This window comes from Bombina bombina, chromosome 2 (assembly GCF_027579735.1).
Source record: "Bombina bombina isolate aBomBom1 chromosome 2, aBomBom1.pri, whole genome shotgun sequence".
NCBI lineage: Eukaryota > Metazoa > Chordata > Amphibia > Anura > Bombinatoridae > Bombina > Bombina bombina.
Genome location: NC_069500.1, coordinates 992,383,618 through 992,402,805, shown reverse-complemented (window position 1 = coordinate 992,402,805; position 19,188 = coordinate 992,383,618). Strand labels below are relative to the sequence as shown.

The following is a 19,188-nucleotide window of genomic DNA, read 5'->3' as shown; positions in this document are numbered from 1 at the left end:
GCAAGAATTCACAGTATATACTTTTATACATTCTATGGTTGGCTGATGGCTGGCACATGGTGCAGGAAAATTTAACTAATTTTGAAAATTTGTTAAAGAAAATCAACACACATACTTAAGTATGTGTGGGTAAGCGCAGAGGAGTGCACTATTAGCTCAGAAAGACCCCCCCCCCTCGGATGACAACACGTGGTCACCAATTATACTAAAGGTATTGCATGGCCAACAACCACATGCTCTCATCTGCAGCAAAGGTGTTAAAATCCCAAATTTCTGTAACACAAAAGATACAAATTGCTACTACATCTAAACTAATTTTTAGATTTTAAAGAGGTAGAAGAAATTATTCTAGGATCACCCAAAAGCCACTGGCAGATTTAGCTATTTAGAAAGCTATACAACATCCATATTGTTATTTAAAAAGCTATATTACATACACTACTATAGGAATTTCCCTGCAATGCTCTAAGTTAGCAGAGAATTACAAACAATTGTGAAATAGTGCTACTGTAGCCCTAAATATTTTAAAACAATGTAGTAGAGTACTGCATTTAAATTGTAAAAATGCCATTGTGCTTTGTTTCTGATGTTAACAATTCACCTTATGAAGGGGCAAAAAAAAAAAAAAAATATATAAAAGAACAAGCATAAAAAAGGATAACACTGAAGCCATAATACAAGTGGAACGTGTTTATTTTGATACGGGCAATACACAATAGATTACTTTGTCTTTTGACTCTGTGCCTGAGCCTTCAATACTTTCACAACAATCTTCTGTTCCTCAATGAGGAAAGCCCGCTTGATTCTGTGAAGGAAATCAAATAAGTGTTACAACAGCCAGAGTAGAAAAGCAGGGAAAAAAAAAAAACCCACTCACAACTTGCTTCACTAAAAATATATTGATAACGCCTTTACTACCCATTCCCCAGCTTTGCACAACCGACATTGTTATATTAATATAACCTTTACATTTTTACATTTCTTCCTGTTTCTAAGACCTTGCCCAGTGCATTATATTAACTTTTCACAGCCAGACACTGCTAGTTCATGTGTGCAATAAAGACAGTACTGTCCTCACTCCTGAGGAGTTACAGGATCCAGCACCAATTGGCTAAAAATGCAGGTTTGTAAAAAGCACTGAGATAAGGCAGTCTGCAGAGGCTTAGCAAAATAATATATATTTAAAAAAAAAAAAAAAATCTAATGACTTGAGTACACTCAAGTTTACATTCACTTTAAAGTGAAAGTAAAGCATAGCGTTATATAAACGCTAGGATTGACTTTTGAAACAAATAAAGGATTTTCATTCATGAAGTATAAGATACTTCATGTAGAAAGCTCCTTTATTTGTTTTAATCGATCACCGTTTTTAGCTGCTACAGCAGCCCACGGCTAAAAAATTGTTTGCCAAGAGGTGACTTTTTTTACCTCTTATTAGCAAATAGCCGTGCGGTAAATCCAGCTTGGCGCCCATGGGAGCCGGATTTACCGCACGGCTATTGGCTAAGAGGTGAAAACTTTTTAGCCGTGGGCTGCAGTAGCAGCTAAGAGCGGCGATCAGTTAAAACAAATAAAGTAGCTTTCTACATGAAGTATCTTATACTTCATGAATGAAAGTCCTTTGTTTGTAAAACGCTAGGATTTACTTTCACTTTAATAAACCAATACATCTAAACCTGGAAATAGTCTAACATGGGGTGTTTCCTTAGAAACCATATAACTATTAAACAGGCAGAAGATCCTGGCCTGGAATGTAGACCCTTTTTATATTAAGCTCTTGGAGTACTGAAGTTTTCAGTTATACATCTAGTGATCTTACATTCACTAGGCATTGTCAATATAAATTAATATGCATATTGTATTGCCAGTAGACTCCTTAGGTTAAGGAAATAGCTGAAGTGTACACATTGAGAATAGACAAAATATTAAAATCCTAATGTTCTAAGGTCACTATAAATACATGTAATTGTACTACAATTAAGCATGTGACAAATTAAAAAAGGTACAGTAATGAACAAAAAAAAAAAAAATAGATTAAAAGAACGTTAGACCAAAGTATAATAAAATTATATGAAGGCTACTAATCTTGGAATTTATGTTGTACTAAAACCAAAAAAAAAAAAAAAATATATATATATATATATATATATATATATATATATATATATATATATATATATATATATATATATATATATATATATATATATATATATATATATATATATACATACATACACACAAACACTATTCTAGAAACAAAAAGTAAAAACATGTTCATTTAAATGCGCAATAAAAAGTGTTGGAGTTTCATACCTATTTAAATGACTAAAATACTTATCAAAGAATAAAAATTAAAACCACTTAAAACCTACCTGTCACGAACACATTTTGCACACATGGATCCACCATAAGCTCTGCTGACGTGCTTTTTGGTTTTGGAGAGCCTCATGAGTACTTTAGGTCTAACAGCACGGATCTGAAATTAAAAAAAAAAAAAATCAAATAAAATAAAATTACATGAGCACTGCTCTCAGTTCTATTAGCAAACTGGCATATTTTAATTTAGACAAATATAGTAAAATTAGACTGTACTAAAATGATTAGTCACACATGACAATTGTTGAGCGCCACAGGGCAACCAGCTATTCAAAGTAACTGATAAGTCTCCTGTAAACACTCAATTTATTTTGCATACACTGTCCCCCCTTTATGGCTACAAAGACAACCAAAAAGGGTCTACTGGCATGCCAATTTTGAAAACATTGTTAATGTCAAAAGGAACATTTTAAATAATGTTCAATATATCATACTTTAAGACTCATTGTGTAAAGCTTAAATTCAAATAATGTAAAAAATTTTTTTATATAAACCTATATCCCTACACTAATCTACATAGATCCCCAGGGCTAAAGCAGATTTAAGTAATTTCTAATAGAGGTTGCTTGTTTGCAAGGTTTAGTATTTACCCTATATTTCTTTACAAGTGATTCAGTCAACTAAAGCAGCAAGAGTACCAGCACTCTTTTCAGACAGCTTATAACTCATTCTTAAAAAAAAAAAAAAAAAAAAAAAAAAACACAATTAAAGTGAATGTAAATTTTGATGCGAAAGTGCCCGGTTTTTAAAAATTTGATTAAAAACAGGGGCACTTTTAGTCATCAAAATTTACATTTAATTTGTGTTGTGAAAAAAATACTTACCTTTTAAACTTGACAGCAGCTCCAGCTTCCTTAAGTCGTCGCAAGCCATTTCTGACGCCAGAAATGATGGATAGGTCATCCTCCGATCACGGCTTCCCCTCCCCCGGGGGGAATCAGTGTCTGATGCAAAGCCGTGATTGGAGGAAGCTGGATCGGCTGTCAAGATTAAAAAAGTATTTTTTCACAACACGAGTGAAATGTAAATTTTTATAAATTAAAAGTGCCCCTGTTTTTAATCGAATTTTTATAAACCGGGCACTTTAGCATCAAAATTTACATTCACTTTAAGGGACTTAAGTGTTTTTTATCATTAAAACCATTAGTCAAGAAGTATCACACACGTGCAATACACTGTCACCAACGATTTAATCAATCTCCATTGTAAATACAGAAGAACCTCTTGGTGCTCCAATCGCTAACCCCTAATTAGTAGCAAGAGCACAAATGCTCGTTTATCAATATGTTTTTAAAGAATTTCAGGTTACTTTTAGTTTATAAAACAAAAAAGTAAAATGAAACATAAGGATAGTATGATTTCAAGTACTGTCAGTAAAGATATTTATTTTACAAAAGATGCTTCTATTTGGGTAAGTTCTTACAATGGGGGTTCGTTGAATAATTTGCAATACATTATTTGGAGCTGATAAAAGGTATATGAAACCCAAAATGTTTCTTTCATGGGATACTCAATCAAAATTAAACTTTCATTATTCAGATAGAGAATGCCATTTTAAACAACTTTCCAATGTACTTCCATTAACTAAATGTGCACATTCTTTTTATATTTTAACTTTGAGTCACCAGCTCCTACTGAGCATGTGCAAGAATAAGCGTGTATGCATTTGTGAATGGCTGTGACATGGTACGTGTATGCATTTGTGATTGGCTGATGGCTGTCACATGGTACAGGGGGAGTGGAAAAAGACAACTTAAAATTGTCAAAAAAAATAAATAAAAAAAAATCTACTACTTTGAAGTTCAAACTAAGTGCTATTTCATTGTCTTGTTATCTTGCATTTGTTGATTATACAAATCTACTGTGTTGACTGGTCCTTTAAAAGGGAGCATACCCTTTTAAACAACTTTGCAATGTACTTGTATTATCGAATTTGCTTTTTTCCCCTTGTATCCTTTGTTAAAAATCATACCAAGGCACACTGCTGAACCTTCAATAAAGTATATTTTATACCAGAAGTAAATTGTAAAGTAGTTTAAAGTTGTATGTTCTATCTGAATCATAAAACATACATTTGGGGTTTTCTATACCTTTAACGTGCACTGCAAGCATGGAAGCTGAGGCTCCTCTGTCAAGTTTAACCTCTATAACCCAAAAATGTGCGCACACACTTCTCCTAGGCAAAATCAGCAAAACTGTTGCTGACTTAATATCAGCTACAGTGAGGGAGGGGGAAGCTGTTAAACAATGTCATCCCTCAATAGATGACAAATCCCGCCCCCTCCATAAAAAAGGGATTCTGATAAAATAAGACTTTAGAAATATATTTTACATATAAAGCTATTATTAGGTCCGTTTAATACTGATATACTACCTAGTGGTCTGGAAGATTTAAAACTTGACTTAACAACACTTAGAAATCAGGGAGACACAGGTCCCAATATTTGACTTATTACACCTAACTTTTAGATATTTAAAATTTGATATAGAAAGCAACTATGTAGCTAATTAAAAAATATTTCATATATATTTATCAAGGTTTCAGTAATAATTACTATAAATGACTTAACTAAAGAATAACTTGATTATTTAGGTATTACAAATAACTATAAACCGATTTCAAAAGTTAGTAGCCTTTAGTACTTACACCACGGAGTCTCCCTGGGCAGATACCACAACCTGATTTTGGTGCCTTGCCAACTTTCTTGGTGTACAAATACACAATTCTGTTACCTGGTGTCCGAGACCTAAAAATAAGTATGAATTAGTAAAACACTTGAGAGAATAAGGGAAAGATACATTTAGTACAATGACAAATTGTAAGGTAAAAAGATACTTACAGCCTGGTCTTATTTGAGGCTGTATTGTAGGACAACCTACGACGGTATGTCAGGCGCTGAACCATCTTTAATATCTAAACAAAAGAAATATTATTAAACACCACACACCAGAACTGACTGTATTGTATGTATATATAAAAAAAAAGTTTATTAATTCATACTAACAATCTAAGCTGTATACAGATATCCATATTCACTGTGTGATATGGACAACTGGGGGGGGGCAAGCCTCCCAGTGACTTCATTCAGCTGGCAGAATCTATTTTTCAAACTAGTATACACTATGCATATTAGATAATCCCAATGACGCCATCAATTAAATTTGTTTCATTTTGCATTTACACTGGGATGGGGGGGGGGAGAAGAGTATGAATTTTTTTTTTTTTTTTTTATCTTACTACACATTACAAGAAATGAAAATCTGGCACATAACTGATAAATGAAGGCCGCCTTTATTTTTAAATTATGGTAAATACTAGTTTTTGAGATGTTAGAATTTACCATCAATTTAATGCAAATAATGTGCAATATTATGAGTTTAGCAAGTGCTCTTCATATCTACCAAGATAACATACATATCAGTGCTATAAAATGTTGTAAATTTCATTTAAAATTGCCCCCACCCCAAAAAAACAAACAAAAAACTCCTCATTCATTTTTCTCCTTTTCAGGTCTTTTCTAAAAATAAAAACCACATTCAATATCAAATTACAATCTCACACTACTACAAAAATGCTACTTGAAACATAAACAGGCTACCAGTTTAATATTTCCGAAGCTAATAAAAAAAAAAAAATTGTAACTTAAAGGGACACTATACCCAAACATTTTCTTTCATGGTTAAGGTAGAGAATACAATTTTAAATAACATTCCAATTTAATTCTATTACCTAATTTGCTTCATTCTTTAGATTTTTTAATGAAGAAATAGCAATGCACTCAGTGAACCAATCACAGGAGGCATCTATGTGCAGCTACCAATCAGCAGCTAATAAGCATATCTAGATATGCTTTTCAGCACAGAATATCAAGAGAATGAAGGAAAATAGATAATAGAAGTAAATTAGAAAGTGGTTTATAATTGTATGCTCTTTCTAAATCATGAAAGAAAAAAAATTTGGGTTTCATGTCCCTTTAACTTATAGGGGCTCAAGCTCCTGACAGCACACTAGTGTGCATACTTAGAGTTATTATAGTGTATAATGTAGTGCTTACAGAAAATTTTAGCTGCACAGTACTAAACCGACATCTTTTTTATCTTCATTTAAAAAAATAAATGCTTTCAACATATCTAAACTTCACGAGAAATTATTTTATCAGTGCATGTATATAACCATAGCCAGAACACACATATGGACATACAAGGGGTACCCTAATGCTTATGAATAACAGCTACCGCAGAGCTGAACATTTACTCTAGAAAGCACTGTACTATAAATGCCACCATTACTTCTCGTAAAGCCGGTTTGTGGGTCTCAGGCCTCAGTGAGATCCCAAAGAGCTAGAACGACCACATCACTACGTATCTAATCAATATAACCTAATCGCGTACACTTAAACTCCCAGCTACCACCACAGACTCTCAATCATTCTTGCGGTAAAGCAAAAGGCTGGATGTAATCGGATTTAGATGTCAAACATACTCGACAATTCACAAAACAGCGGCCATACCTGGTGCCGCCGTCACCGGAAGAGGAAGGAAGGAGGGAGCAAAGGAACCAAGGGGAGGAATCAGTTCAATACCGCCTATTTTCACTAAGCAGCCACCGTACTTTTGACGGAAGTGATCGGCTAAGCGCGATATTTATGACGCGGGCTAGTTTGACGTAATCAGAATGAAAATATAATGTCGCGTAAACACGTATTTTTTAATGTTTTCAGCAATACTAAATGTTCATATGGTAAATTCCGTGATGGCAGAGAAAGTTTACTAAAATCTCCGATTTGATTCGTTTTGCAGTACTGCTGTTGTGGTAATTTTGCAAACGATATTTCATTTATTAATCGTGTATGCTGCTTATGGGTAATCGTTTTCTACCGTAGTAGCAGTGTTTATTTAAAAAAAAAAACGGGACGAGAGTCTGAGAAGGGAACAACAACAATACAAACTGCTGGGCATGAACTCTGCAAAAAAAAAAATAGTTCAAAGTGTTTTGCAATGCGCAATATACTAACTATTATACACATAGAAAGACAAACTAGTTTAAAATGTTTTACAATACACAACTAAGGACCAGATTACGAGTGGAGCGCTATTAATCGCGTCGGGTTGCGCTGTATTCTTGAAAGTAAAAAGGTAACGCTCTAGTGCTAACCTGACGTATAAAAAGACTGCACATTTGTTTAATGGATGTAAATTAAAAAGTTGTTTATAATATAAATCATTAAAGTTTAATTTGACCTGAGTGTCCCTTTAAATATCACACATATAATAACCTATTCCCCCATAGAAGTCAATGGAGAAAAAAAAGTGGGGAAAAAAACCTAACACTCCACATATGGGCAAACCCAATCGCATATGCGCTAACCCAACATGAAAAAAATATGAATATTTCACATTCCAATGTTCTTCATATAGAAGAATATGTTCTATTTATAAATATTTCTACATATAGCTGATGGTATTTTAGTGCAATATATATTTATACCTATATATAGATGATTATATATAGGTATAGATATATACATATATATAAAAGAATATCTATTTAGAAATAATTAGAACATATTCTGCTATGTGCAGAACATTGGAATGTGAAATATTTACACTAAATACACACTATAACACCTTATTAAATATGAATATTGCATAAATATGATTTTTCATGTTTTCATTGGCTTAAAGGGACATGAAATCCAACATTTTTCTTTCATGATTCAGATAGGGAATACAATTGTAAACAACTTTCCAATTTACTTCTATTATTTAATTTGCTTCATTCTCTTGTTTTCCTTTGCTGAATTTTTTTATATAGGCAAGCTCAGGAGCAGCAGAGAAACTAGGTGTTGATTGGTGGCTGCATATATATATATCAATTGCGATTGGCTCACCCATGTGTTCAGTTAGAAACCAGTGGTGCATTGCTGCTCCTTCAACAAATGATACCAAGAGAATAAAACAGATTAGATAATAGAAGTAAATTAGAAAGTTGTTTAGAATTGTATTCTCTATCTGAATAATGAATGATTTTTTGGGGGTATCATGTCCCTTTAACTGGAAATAAATATATAAAATAACAAGAGTATTGCATTGAGCAATGATACTTTTTTTATTGGACTCACTATACATTTATAAGTTGACAAGCTTTCGGAAGAGTTCCTTCCTTTATCAAGTCTAAAGCAATACTCAACATATATATATATATATATATATATATATATATATATATATATATATATATACATATATATATATATATACACACATACGTATAAATCTTTAGAGATGTATATGTATCAATCTCTATGTTAAAGCCCTTTTGCCTGTCTTTTTTCTAACACCTGAGATCTCATATCTTTTAGCCCTTGTTCTGTTGAAAACTCCAATAAATTGAAAAATCCAATATGACGTCCCTTCCGGGGGCTCTTCCATTTTCAATATCTGTTTTTGCCTCTGTCTGAGGGGCGCACCGCCGATCCTCTGGCATTCCCCCTATGTAAACCTTCGCCCCTCTTGAACCCCCCAGGTGGAAGCAAAATAGATAGGGAAGATAGGCGATTACAGTCCCATCTGATTGACCCGTGTCTCCGTGAGGGACAGGATGCACAACCAATCAGATATATAGATTCACTGGAAGTGACGTAATCTTGGAGTTTTCAATAGAACACCCTTGTTACTTTTTTTGTGCAATATTTTTTGAATATTTTTTATTAGACAGTGTTATTATGAGTGTAACTGTATTGTGTAATGTATTTTTTATGTTTGTGACATTATTGTTTTGCGAAACAACCAGAGCTTAGGACGCGCAAAACCGATGATCGCTAACGTCAATTGCGCTCAAGCAATCACGTTTACTTTCAACTTGTAATATGAGTGCAATTTACATGCAAATGCTTGCACTTCACTCTAAATCTGGCTCGAAATAGGGAAACTATACACAGGTTTTTTTACTAAACACTATTAACAAAACTTTAGCCCATTTGCGTTGGCACAAATAATGCTAAATATATTAGCATATATTTAATTCTAAATTTGTTCCTATGTATGTATATACCCTTGATCATATCTGTCTGTTTTTCTATGTTAGTTTGTCTTTTACTTGAATACACTTGTGAGCTATACAGGACATTTCCAGCAAAATTACCTTATTTTTCTTTTTATTATTTATTGAAACAAAAATAAATTGGAATTAAAAAAGAAATTAACTATAATGAAGAAATCAATATAACACAAACAGTAGCAAAATACATATATTTCATTGTATGTAGATAATAATACATTATATTATGTTATGAAAGATAGAACACCAATCAAAAGCAATACAACCCCCTCCCCATAATTTCTGACATTACAGATTTCTCTATTTCTTGTCATAATGTCACATTCTTTCTGCTTAAAGTGGCCATAAATGTACCAACATACTACATTAGACATTTTTACTCCATACAGCCAACCCAATATCTTACTCAAGAAATAACTACAGACCATTTTCCTCTAGTTAAGCATTCCTTCAAATATTAATTTTTTATACATTTCACAAGTATTTGTTTTTGGAAATCTAACTGTAATGTTTTAAATGCACACCCCATTTTTTTTTTAAAATGATTTTTTATTGAAGTCACAAACAGATACAGGATATAGGGTATGCCCCACAACGTTTACAGGTCAATGTACACACAGCATAATTAGCAAGGTAATGCATTCCAATATCTCAAACGTTACTATAAAATGTGGGGTATTACATAAAGAGACTTCACTTTTGTTATAGAGTATTATACATGTAATATAAACAAGAATGGTCCTCTCCCAGCTATATAAGAAGAAGAGTAAGGTGTTTATTCAGATAAGGGTAAGGCTAGGGAGGAGGTAACTCTATCGTTTCATGGGGAAGGGGGATGCAGCGGGCGAGAGCCGCTCAAAATATAATAGGGGGGATGGAAGGGGGGGGATGGAGGGCGGAGCCAGTTAGTATGTCAGATCCATAAATACCCTGTGAACACAAATCTTTAATATGCACTACGAAATATAATTATCCTCTAATCACATCGTAAGTAAAGTTAAGCTGGGGTATGTAAAAATAAGGAAAGTTTCCCAAGAAGGATACAAACAGGGGGGGATAACTAAGTATATGAAAGACAGAGGCAAATAAAGCACCCACATAATAAGATATCTCCAACACCATGCATACTATTAGTTACTACATGTATATCTAAACTAAGATCATTAATTTATCTGATATGCTGAGCCATGCTTTCCCAGTTAACACAGCCCAGCCGTAACCTTTATAACATCTATTGAGAGACCACAGTAGAACTAATGCAGGCTCTCGAACTGAAAAGTATTGTTTGGAGATATTTAAGTAGCGTGTTTTTCAAACAAGTACAAACACACTCCACATCAAAGATAGGTTTAAACATTTAGGGTAGCAACAGGATATATACTATAAGAAAACTGATTTATGTCTGTTAGCAAGTTATATTGGAACTAACTTAAGGTATGTGTCATGGATCCATCCAGGACATTAAAACAGACACTAAAAATATAGCAAAGATAAGGAAACAAATTGAAAGATGGCTATATTTCAAACATTGAGGAATGGGAGTGGAAACTGGTTGCTAGTCTCTTGCATAGATAGAATAAATATTAAACATAAGAGAAAGGGACAGAACAGTCTAGGGCTTCTGTTTAGGGTGAGATAAATAACTTAGGCCTAGATTTAGAGTTTTGTCGGTAACGACCCGCGTAGCTAACGCTGGCTTTTTTCTGGCCGCACCATAAAAATAACTCTGGTATTGAGAGTCCACAGAAAGGCTGCGTTAGGCTCCAAAAAAGGAGCGTAGAGCATATTTAACGCAGCTTCAACTCTCGATACCAGAGTTGCTTACGGACGCGGCCAGCCTCAAAAACGTGCTCGTGCACGATTCCCCCATAGGAAACAATGGGGCTGTTTGAGCTGAAAAAAAACCTAACACCTGCAAAAAAGCCGCGTTCAGCTCCTAACGCAGCCCCATTGTTTGCTATGGGGAAACACTTCCTACGTCTGCACCTAACACCCTAACATGAACCCCGAGTCTAAACACCCCTAACCTTACACTTATTAACCCCTATTCTGCCGCCCCCGCTATCACTGACCCCTGCATATTATTTTTAACCCCTAATCTGCCGCTCCGTAAACCGCCGCTACTTACATTATCCTTATGTACCCCTAATCTGCTGCCCCTAACACCGCCGACCCCTATATTATATTTATTAACCCCTAATCTGCTCCCCACAACGTCGCCTCCACCTACCTACACTTATTAACCCCTAATCTGCCGAGCGGACCGCACCGCTATTATAATAAAGTTATTAACCCCTAATCCGCCTCACTAACCCTATAATAAATAGTATTAACCCCTAATCTGCCCTCCCTAACATCGCCAACACCTAACTTCAATTATTAACCCCTAATCTGCCGACCGGAGCTCACCGCTATTCTAATAAAAGCTAAGTCAGCCAATCAGAATCAAGTTCAATCCGATTGGCTGATTCGATCAGCCAATCAGATTGAGCTTGCATTCTATTGGCTGTTCCGATCAGCCAATAGAATGCAAGCTCAATATGATTGGCTGATTGGATCAGCCAATCGGATTGATCTTGATTCTGATTGGCTGATTCCATCAGCCAATCAGAATATTCCTACCTTAATTCCGATTGGCTGATAGAATCCTATCAGCCAATCGGAATTCGAGGGACGCCATCTTGGATGACGTCCCTTAAAGGAACCGTCATTCGGCTAGTAGGCGTCGGGAGAAGAGGATGTTCCGCGTCGGAGGTCTGCAAGATGGATCCGGAAGAAAGAAGATTGAAGATGCCGTTGATAGAAAACTTCATCCGGATCATGGACCTCTTCAGCTCCCGCTTGGATGAAGACTTCATCCGGATCATGGACCTCTTCAGCTCCCGCTTGGATGAAGACTTCAGCCGGATCATGGACCTCTTCAGCCCCCCGCTTGGGCTTGGATCAGGACATCGGAGGAGCTCTTCAGTACGGATCGGTGAACCTGGTAGGGTGAAGACAAGGTAGGAAGATCTTCAGGGGCTTAGTGTTAGGTTTATTTAAGGGGGGTTTGGGTTAGATTAGGGGTATGTGGGTGGTGGGTTGTAATGTTAGGGGGGGGTATTGTATGTTTTTTTTTACAGGCAAAAGAGCTGAACTTCTTGGGGCATGCCCCGCAAAGGGCCCTGTTCAGGGCTGGTAAGGTAAAAGAGCTTTGAAATGTAGTAATTTAGAATAGGGTAGGGCATTTTGATATTTTGGGGGTCTTTGTTATTTTATTAGGGGGCTTAGAGTAGGTGTAATTAGTTTAAAATTGTTGTAATATTTTTCTTATGTTTGTAAATATTTTTTTATTTTTTGTAACTTAGTTCTTTTTTATTTTTAGTACTTTAGTTAGTTTTTTTCATTGTAGTTATTTGTAGGTATTGTATTTAATTTATTTATTGATAGTGTAGTGGTAGGTTTAATTGTAGATAATTATAGGTATTTTATTTAATTAATTTATTGATAGTGTAGTGTTAGGTTTAATTGTAACTTAGGTTAGGATTTATTTTACAGGTAAATTTGTAATTATTTTAACTATTTTAGCTATTAAATAGTTCTTAACTATTTAATAACTATTGTACCTGGTTAAAATAATTACAAAGTTGCCTGTAAAATAAATATTAATCCTAAAATAGCTACAATGTAATTATAATTTATATTGTAGCTATATTAGGATTTATTTTACAGGTAAGTATTTAGCTTTAAATAGGAATAATTTATTTAATAAGAGTTAATTAATTTCGTTAGATTAAAATTATATTTAATTTAGGGGGGTGTTAGTGTTAGGGTTAGACTTAGCTTTAGGGGTTAATACATTTATTAGAATAGCGGTGAGCTCCGGTCGGCAGATTAGGGGTTAATAATTGAAGTTAGGTGTTGGCGATGTTAGGGAGGGCAGATTAGGGGTTAATACTATTTATTATAGGGTTAGTGAGGCGGATTAGGGGTTAATAACTTTATTATAGTAGCGGTGGCAGATTAGGGGTACATAGCTATAATGTAGGTGGCGGCGCTTTGCGGTCGGCAGATTAGGGGTTAATTATTATAGGTAGCTGGCGGCGACGTTGTGGGGGGCAGATTAGGGGTTAATAAATATAATATAGGGGTCGGCGGTGTTAGGGGCAGCAGATTAGGGGTACATAAGTATAACGTAGGTGGCGGTCGGCAGATTAGGGGTTAAAAAAATTTAATCGAGTGGCGGCGATGTGGGGGGGCCTCAGTTTAGGGGTACATAGGTAGTTTATGGGTGTTAGTGTACTTTAGAGTACAGTAGTTAAGAGCTTTATGAACCGGCGTTAGCACAGAAAGCTCTTAACTACTGACTTTTTTCCTGCGGCTGGAGTCTTGTCGTTAGAGTTCTAACGCTCACTTCAGCCACGACTCTAAATACCGGAGTTAGAAAGATCCCATTGAAAAGATAGGATACGCAATTGACGTAAGGGGATCTGCGGTATGGAAAAGTCGCGGCTGAAAAGTGAGCGTTAGACACTATTTTGAGTGACTCCAAATACCGGAGTTAGCCTAAAACCAGCGTTAGGAGCCTCTAACGCTGGTTTTCACGGCTAACGCCAAACTCCAAATCTAGGCCTTAGTTTTGGACTATTAAACCACACACAGCTGTGGGGAGAATGTGAAAGTACATACTAATACTAGAAACAGGAGGGATTTAAGAATGTGTATCATTACTCTAACAAAAGGTAACCTTTGTAAGGTATACATATGTTAGCTATAAGGTTCTACAAGGAATCATTTGGATGAGTGAGAATTCAAACCAATCCATTTAGAGTGAATATTTTTGTAAATTATCCCCAACACCACACCAGTATAAAGTCTTGAAATTAAAAGTCAATAACAGAAATATGAACTTTTGTATGAAGCAAACATGAATAAGTTTCAAACATCAACTATGAAGAAAGTGTGTGGTATAGTTTTCTTATATGATCTCTGCACCCATATATCCTGCTACATACAAGCTAAAATTGGGTAAAAGAGACGGCCGGACTGCAGATATAAAGTTATCCCACCTCAGTCCTGTGTTTCAAAAGCGAAGGAGCTACTGATGGGCTTGTCCATGGGAGATAAGTCTCAGAGCTTATTAAAACTTATAGGAACATGGAGTGTATAAGTCAAGAGACATGTACATATACAACAAAGATACTGCAATACCATTAGCGCCAGTGTCTCCAGTTATACATTGAATTATAGGGTTATAAGGTAATACCACCACAGTGCAGAGCAATATTGTTAGAGCTAGTAGCTCCATCTATATACTCAATTTTAAAGTCACAGATGTAGACACATTATCATATAGCAGACCTAAAGCCCTTTAGTAAGGATCTCAACTATCCTACATAAATATGTAAACATTTTATTACCATCAATTCTAACTGACACTTTTGGGTATAATCAATGTCCTAAGTATTACTATATATGCTAATAATGTGCAGAATTACAGCTCAATGAAGAGTTCCACATCATTGCAACAGGACCAACTGTAAAGCCATAGACTGTCTGCCTGCGTCACAGTCTCTCAGCCGAATCCTATAGATCTATCCGCAGATAATGAAGATAGCCTCCCGGATCAAAAGGGCCTCTCACTAAGCCGTTGTAGTCTATGACAGTCATCTTGTAAGGCCCAGCTGGTAGTATGCTCAGATCATGCGATGCAGACGCAGAGGAGCACTCTCTCGATTCCCCATCACACACTGACAGGCTACCGGGCAATTCCCAACCGTCAAAGGTGAGAGTAGCAAGATAGATGGAGCTATTGCAGCTCCACGGGGTCACAACATCACGAGAAAGGTTTGATGTAATTACACTCACGCTCTCATGTGTGATGTCTCAGAGAGCGATACTGCTATCTAGCTGCAAGGGCTCATTCAGGCTCCATAGCTCAGTAGGTGAGTCCTGTTGTAGAATGCTCTTGAGGGGGTCCTCTTGCAAAATTAAAAGTGTAACCTTCCGACCCATGAGAGCGATCACATCCTCCAGATCAGGGTCATTGCAGGGCAGGGTAGGACCCGTAAGTACACAGGGCATTTTAAGAATAAGGTCCACCTTAGGCTCCACAGTCTGCTTCATATACAAAAGAGGCTGATTACCACAGGTCGGAAGGTCTACATTACTCGACCTGCTCTGTGTCGGGATCACCGGTTGCACCATAATATTCTTCAAACTGGTTGATATATCATCAAAACTAGTCGATATCTGCAGACTGAGTCCCTGCAGGGCTGCAAAAATAGTAGAGGGCCCTTCCTCCATACTGGATATCATAGCTTGAGTAGGCCGCAGGGACCTGGGTGCATCCTAGTCTGCAACGGCTGTCTGGGGAAGAATCCGATAGGAAAATATGATAAAAACGACCACTAGTACTGTAAAGGCAAATCTGCACATCTAGGGTTAGTTCTATAGTCAATTGTAGAAGATTGGCTCCAGTTTTCTATTGTATTAAATACATTTCTGCAGGAGCTCCATGAAACACGTCTGCCCTGCTTAGTTGCTGGCTCCGCCCCCCACACCCCATTTATTAATAAAATATTTTGCTTGAATGTTAAGTCAGTATTGAATTCACCAAATAAGATTCCCATAGTAACGGATGTTTCCAGTTTATTTGTCTTATATAATGGCTCAAATGCAAATATAAGAATCATTGTATGGATAGCTACTTTTAATAGAAAAGGACAGAAGCGCCACATGGCCCAATATTGTTGGAAACAATCAGTAGAGTGTATGTGATAATTTCACTCACATATGATAGAACACCCCTAGTGGTGTAGATGGAGCAATCTGGGATCAATAGCAGTCACCCAGAAGACTGACCTCCAGTGGATGTGCTGCAATCTGTAGGGAACAATAAAGCACAAAAGGGTGCTTATATGGCCTAGTATTGCTGGTGCAAATGAGTAATCAAAATATATGAAATTCACTCACATTTGGAGGAGCACCTCCCTTGGTGCTGCAGAGGCAAGCTGGGATCAATATGGTCACCCAGTAGACTTGGTCTCGGGCATTCAGGAACTCTCAATGGTCCAATAACAGATTGAAGATGTTAATAATGGGTAAACAAACTGGCAGCAAGTGGTAAGTTATAACACTTACTTTGTTTAAAAGGTTAAAATTGTTAGCAACGTGTTTCTCAGCCAACCAGTGGCTGTGTCATTAGGCTTAGTCAAAAGAATATAAAATATGATACAAAACACTTGCTATATATGCCATACAAACAAAACTAGATAATTGGTATGATGAGCCACACCTGAAGTGGGTCTCGCCAGGTGAACATGCAGGATAAATTAAAGCCAATCAAAATAGAACAGTGTTTCATGACATCACAGATCAATCAATATATGAATACATAAATACAGTACAAAAAACAGATTAATTAGTAATAAAGCAGGTATGTTAATAATATAATAAATATAAAAAATAAACATAAAAATACAAATATAGAGCTCATCCCAGGGTGTGACTCTGATCTAAACAAATGATGTATGAGGGATAGGATGGGAAAGGTGTTTAGCCTTGTTATAATGCACATTAAACACCTAGCTAAATCATGATATAGAGATCGCTCTAGAAAAATTATTCAAAGTCCTATGTGCTACTTTTAAGATCATTAAATTATAAAATTCTGGGTAGATAGATTAAATGTATTATTCTATTCATTTCATTATTTTCCCATACAGAATAAAAAGGGGTTTTCATTCCCTAATTTAAAATTAGGAATACTTTTGTAATTGGGATACATTTCATATACAGTATCTAAAATTATTACCCAATAGATTATTTCCTATTCTCCAAGCTTTTAAAGGGACAATGTGCATCAATTTTCATATAACTGAATGTAATAGACACTTCTATAAAGTAGAATGCATAGATACTGATCTAAAAATCCAGTATAAAACCTTTTAAAAACATACTTAGGAGCTCCCATTTTAGCACTGTTGATGAGATTAAGCTGGGACACCTAGTGAAAGGGGCTGGGGAAGCAGAAAGAGCAGACACTCCCCCCAACACTGCATATGAAAAGACAGATTACACAAACAAAAGCAGCAGGAATCTGTAGACCTGGGTCTACATCTGATACTTTGGGGCTTGGTTAGGATTCTGAAAATTAGCACATTTAATAAAAATAAAATAAGCAAAACTATACATTGTTACAAAAACACTCCCAGATAGGCTGTATAAATGGATCATCTACAAAACAGTAGTGTACAATGTCCATTTAATGTATCTTGAAATAAAATAATTTTTTTGTTTATATTTCTTGTGGTAATTCTGATGGTTTTGCATGGGATATATATTTTAGAGAAATTTGTCCCAAAACTTCTTCATCTAACTCAATATTAAAATTATTTTGGTCAAGGATCCAATCGAACCCATATCTAATCAAGTTTACTATGTTGTATAATTGAATATTGGGTAGTCCCATGCCACCATTTTCAAATGGTGAATACAATTTATCCAGTTTAATTCATATTTAAATCCACTTTTTTTCAATATTAATGGGAACATTTGCATTGGAGACATCAACCTAAGCAAAAGAGCCATTTTGAGTAATTTAACTTTTTTTTTAACTCTTCTTAGATTCTTGTACCTGGGCCCTGTGGTTTCTAGTTATGCCTCTGAATTAGATATTACTAAGGGTAATATATCTTTCAATCTATTTGACAATATCTTCATAATGATTTTATAATGTATGTTTAGTAACGATAGGAACTTGCTTTAGTAGCATCTTTATTAGGTTTTAAAATAAGTGTGATGGGAGCCATCTTGAAAGCTTTTGATATTTACCCTTCTCCTTCAAAGTATGTCTTTAAGAGATTATTCAAGGGAGTCAAAACCTTATTTGTCAGGTCTTTATATAATTCTGCTGGGAGTCCCTCTGGCCTAGCTGCTTTAGCTTTTGGTAGCTATTTAACAATCTGCATAATTTCTTGTTTCTCGATTGGTAGATTCTGAATTTTTAATTGTTCATCTGTTAAACATGGAGTTTGTATAGTTACCCAAAAACTTTTTAATATTGCTTTTCTGTTTTTTGCGTTGTATAAAGGTTTGGATAATATTCAGCAAACAATTTAGAAATGCACTTTATCTTGTGTTCTTTTGCATACATTTCAGCATTTGTTTTTTTGTCTCATAATCATTGTCATTATTTTACTCAAGCAATTACCCCAATCTTTGGAATTTTGCTTCTATTTTCCTACATATTTTATGTGTCCTATGATAAAAAAAATTTGCATTATTATTTTTTATTTTGTTTCACAGGATATTTTTTATATTGCAAAACAGAATGAGAAGCAGTCTGCCAGGAACGAACAGCAGCATCAATAGCTTGTTCTATGGCCTGGTTGCCACCTGGTAGTAGCTTCTTTCTGCCCAATTGTGCTTTTCACAGAGGAAAACTTTCCTGTAGTATATCAGTCTGATCCCGCCGACATGGTCAGTCCAGCCCCGAAATACCAGGCAATTCTCCTCTGAACAAGGAACATGACAACCCCAGACGATCGTTTCGGCCTCCTTTGGGCCTCGTCAGTGAGGTGCAGCCATATCCCTCTAAGCACATTGGGCAAGGAGTCCACTTCTGGTTTCCCCCATCACCCATAGGGAGACTATCCCCAGGGTCATATTTACATATGCAAAACAGAATGAGAAGCAGTCTGCCAGGAACGAACAGCAGCATCAATAGCTTGTTCTATGGCCTGGTTGCCACCTGGTAGTAGCTTCTT

At 35.7% G+C, this 19,188-nt stretch overlaps 1 protein-coding gene across 1 annotated transcript; it reads right to left on the bottom strand.

The window, feature by feature from the left end:
• Positions 1-670: 670 nt before the first annotated feature.
• Positions 671-6,965, bottom strand: RPL34 (ribosomal protein L34). Its single transcript, XM_053700803.1, has 5 exons — positions 6,891-6,965; positions 5,220-5,293; positions 5,027-5,126; positions 2,376-2,479; positions 671-805 (listed from the first exon to the last, which is right to left on the bottom strand). Exons 2-5 carry the CDS (start codon positions 5,282-5,284, stop codon positions 721-723), a joined length of 354 nt encoding a protein of 117 aa, XP_053556778.1. The 5' UTR covers positions 5,285-5,293; positions 6,891-6,965; the 3' UTR covers positions 671-720.
• Positions 6,966-19,188: the final 12,223 nt, after the last annotated feature.

Bases quoted from the DNA above. Each gene is read 5' to 3' on its own strand.
- RPL34 (XM_053700803.1), bottom strand. From the start codon at position 5,284: ATGGTTCAGCGCCTGACATACCGTCGTAGGTTGTCCTACAATACAGCC. The intron at 2,480-5,026 runs GTAAGTACTAAA...TTTTAATTTCAG, and splicing joins GCCCAGGGAGACTCCGTGGT to ATCCGTGCTGTTAGACCTAA. The intron at 806-2,375 runs GTAGGTTTTAAG...TTTCCTTCACAG, and splicing joins GCAAAATGTGTTCGTGACAG to AATCAAGCGGGCTTTCCTCA.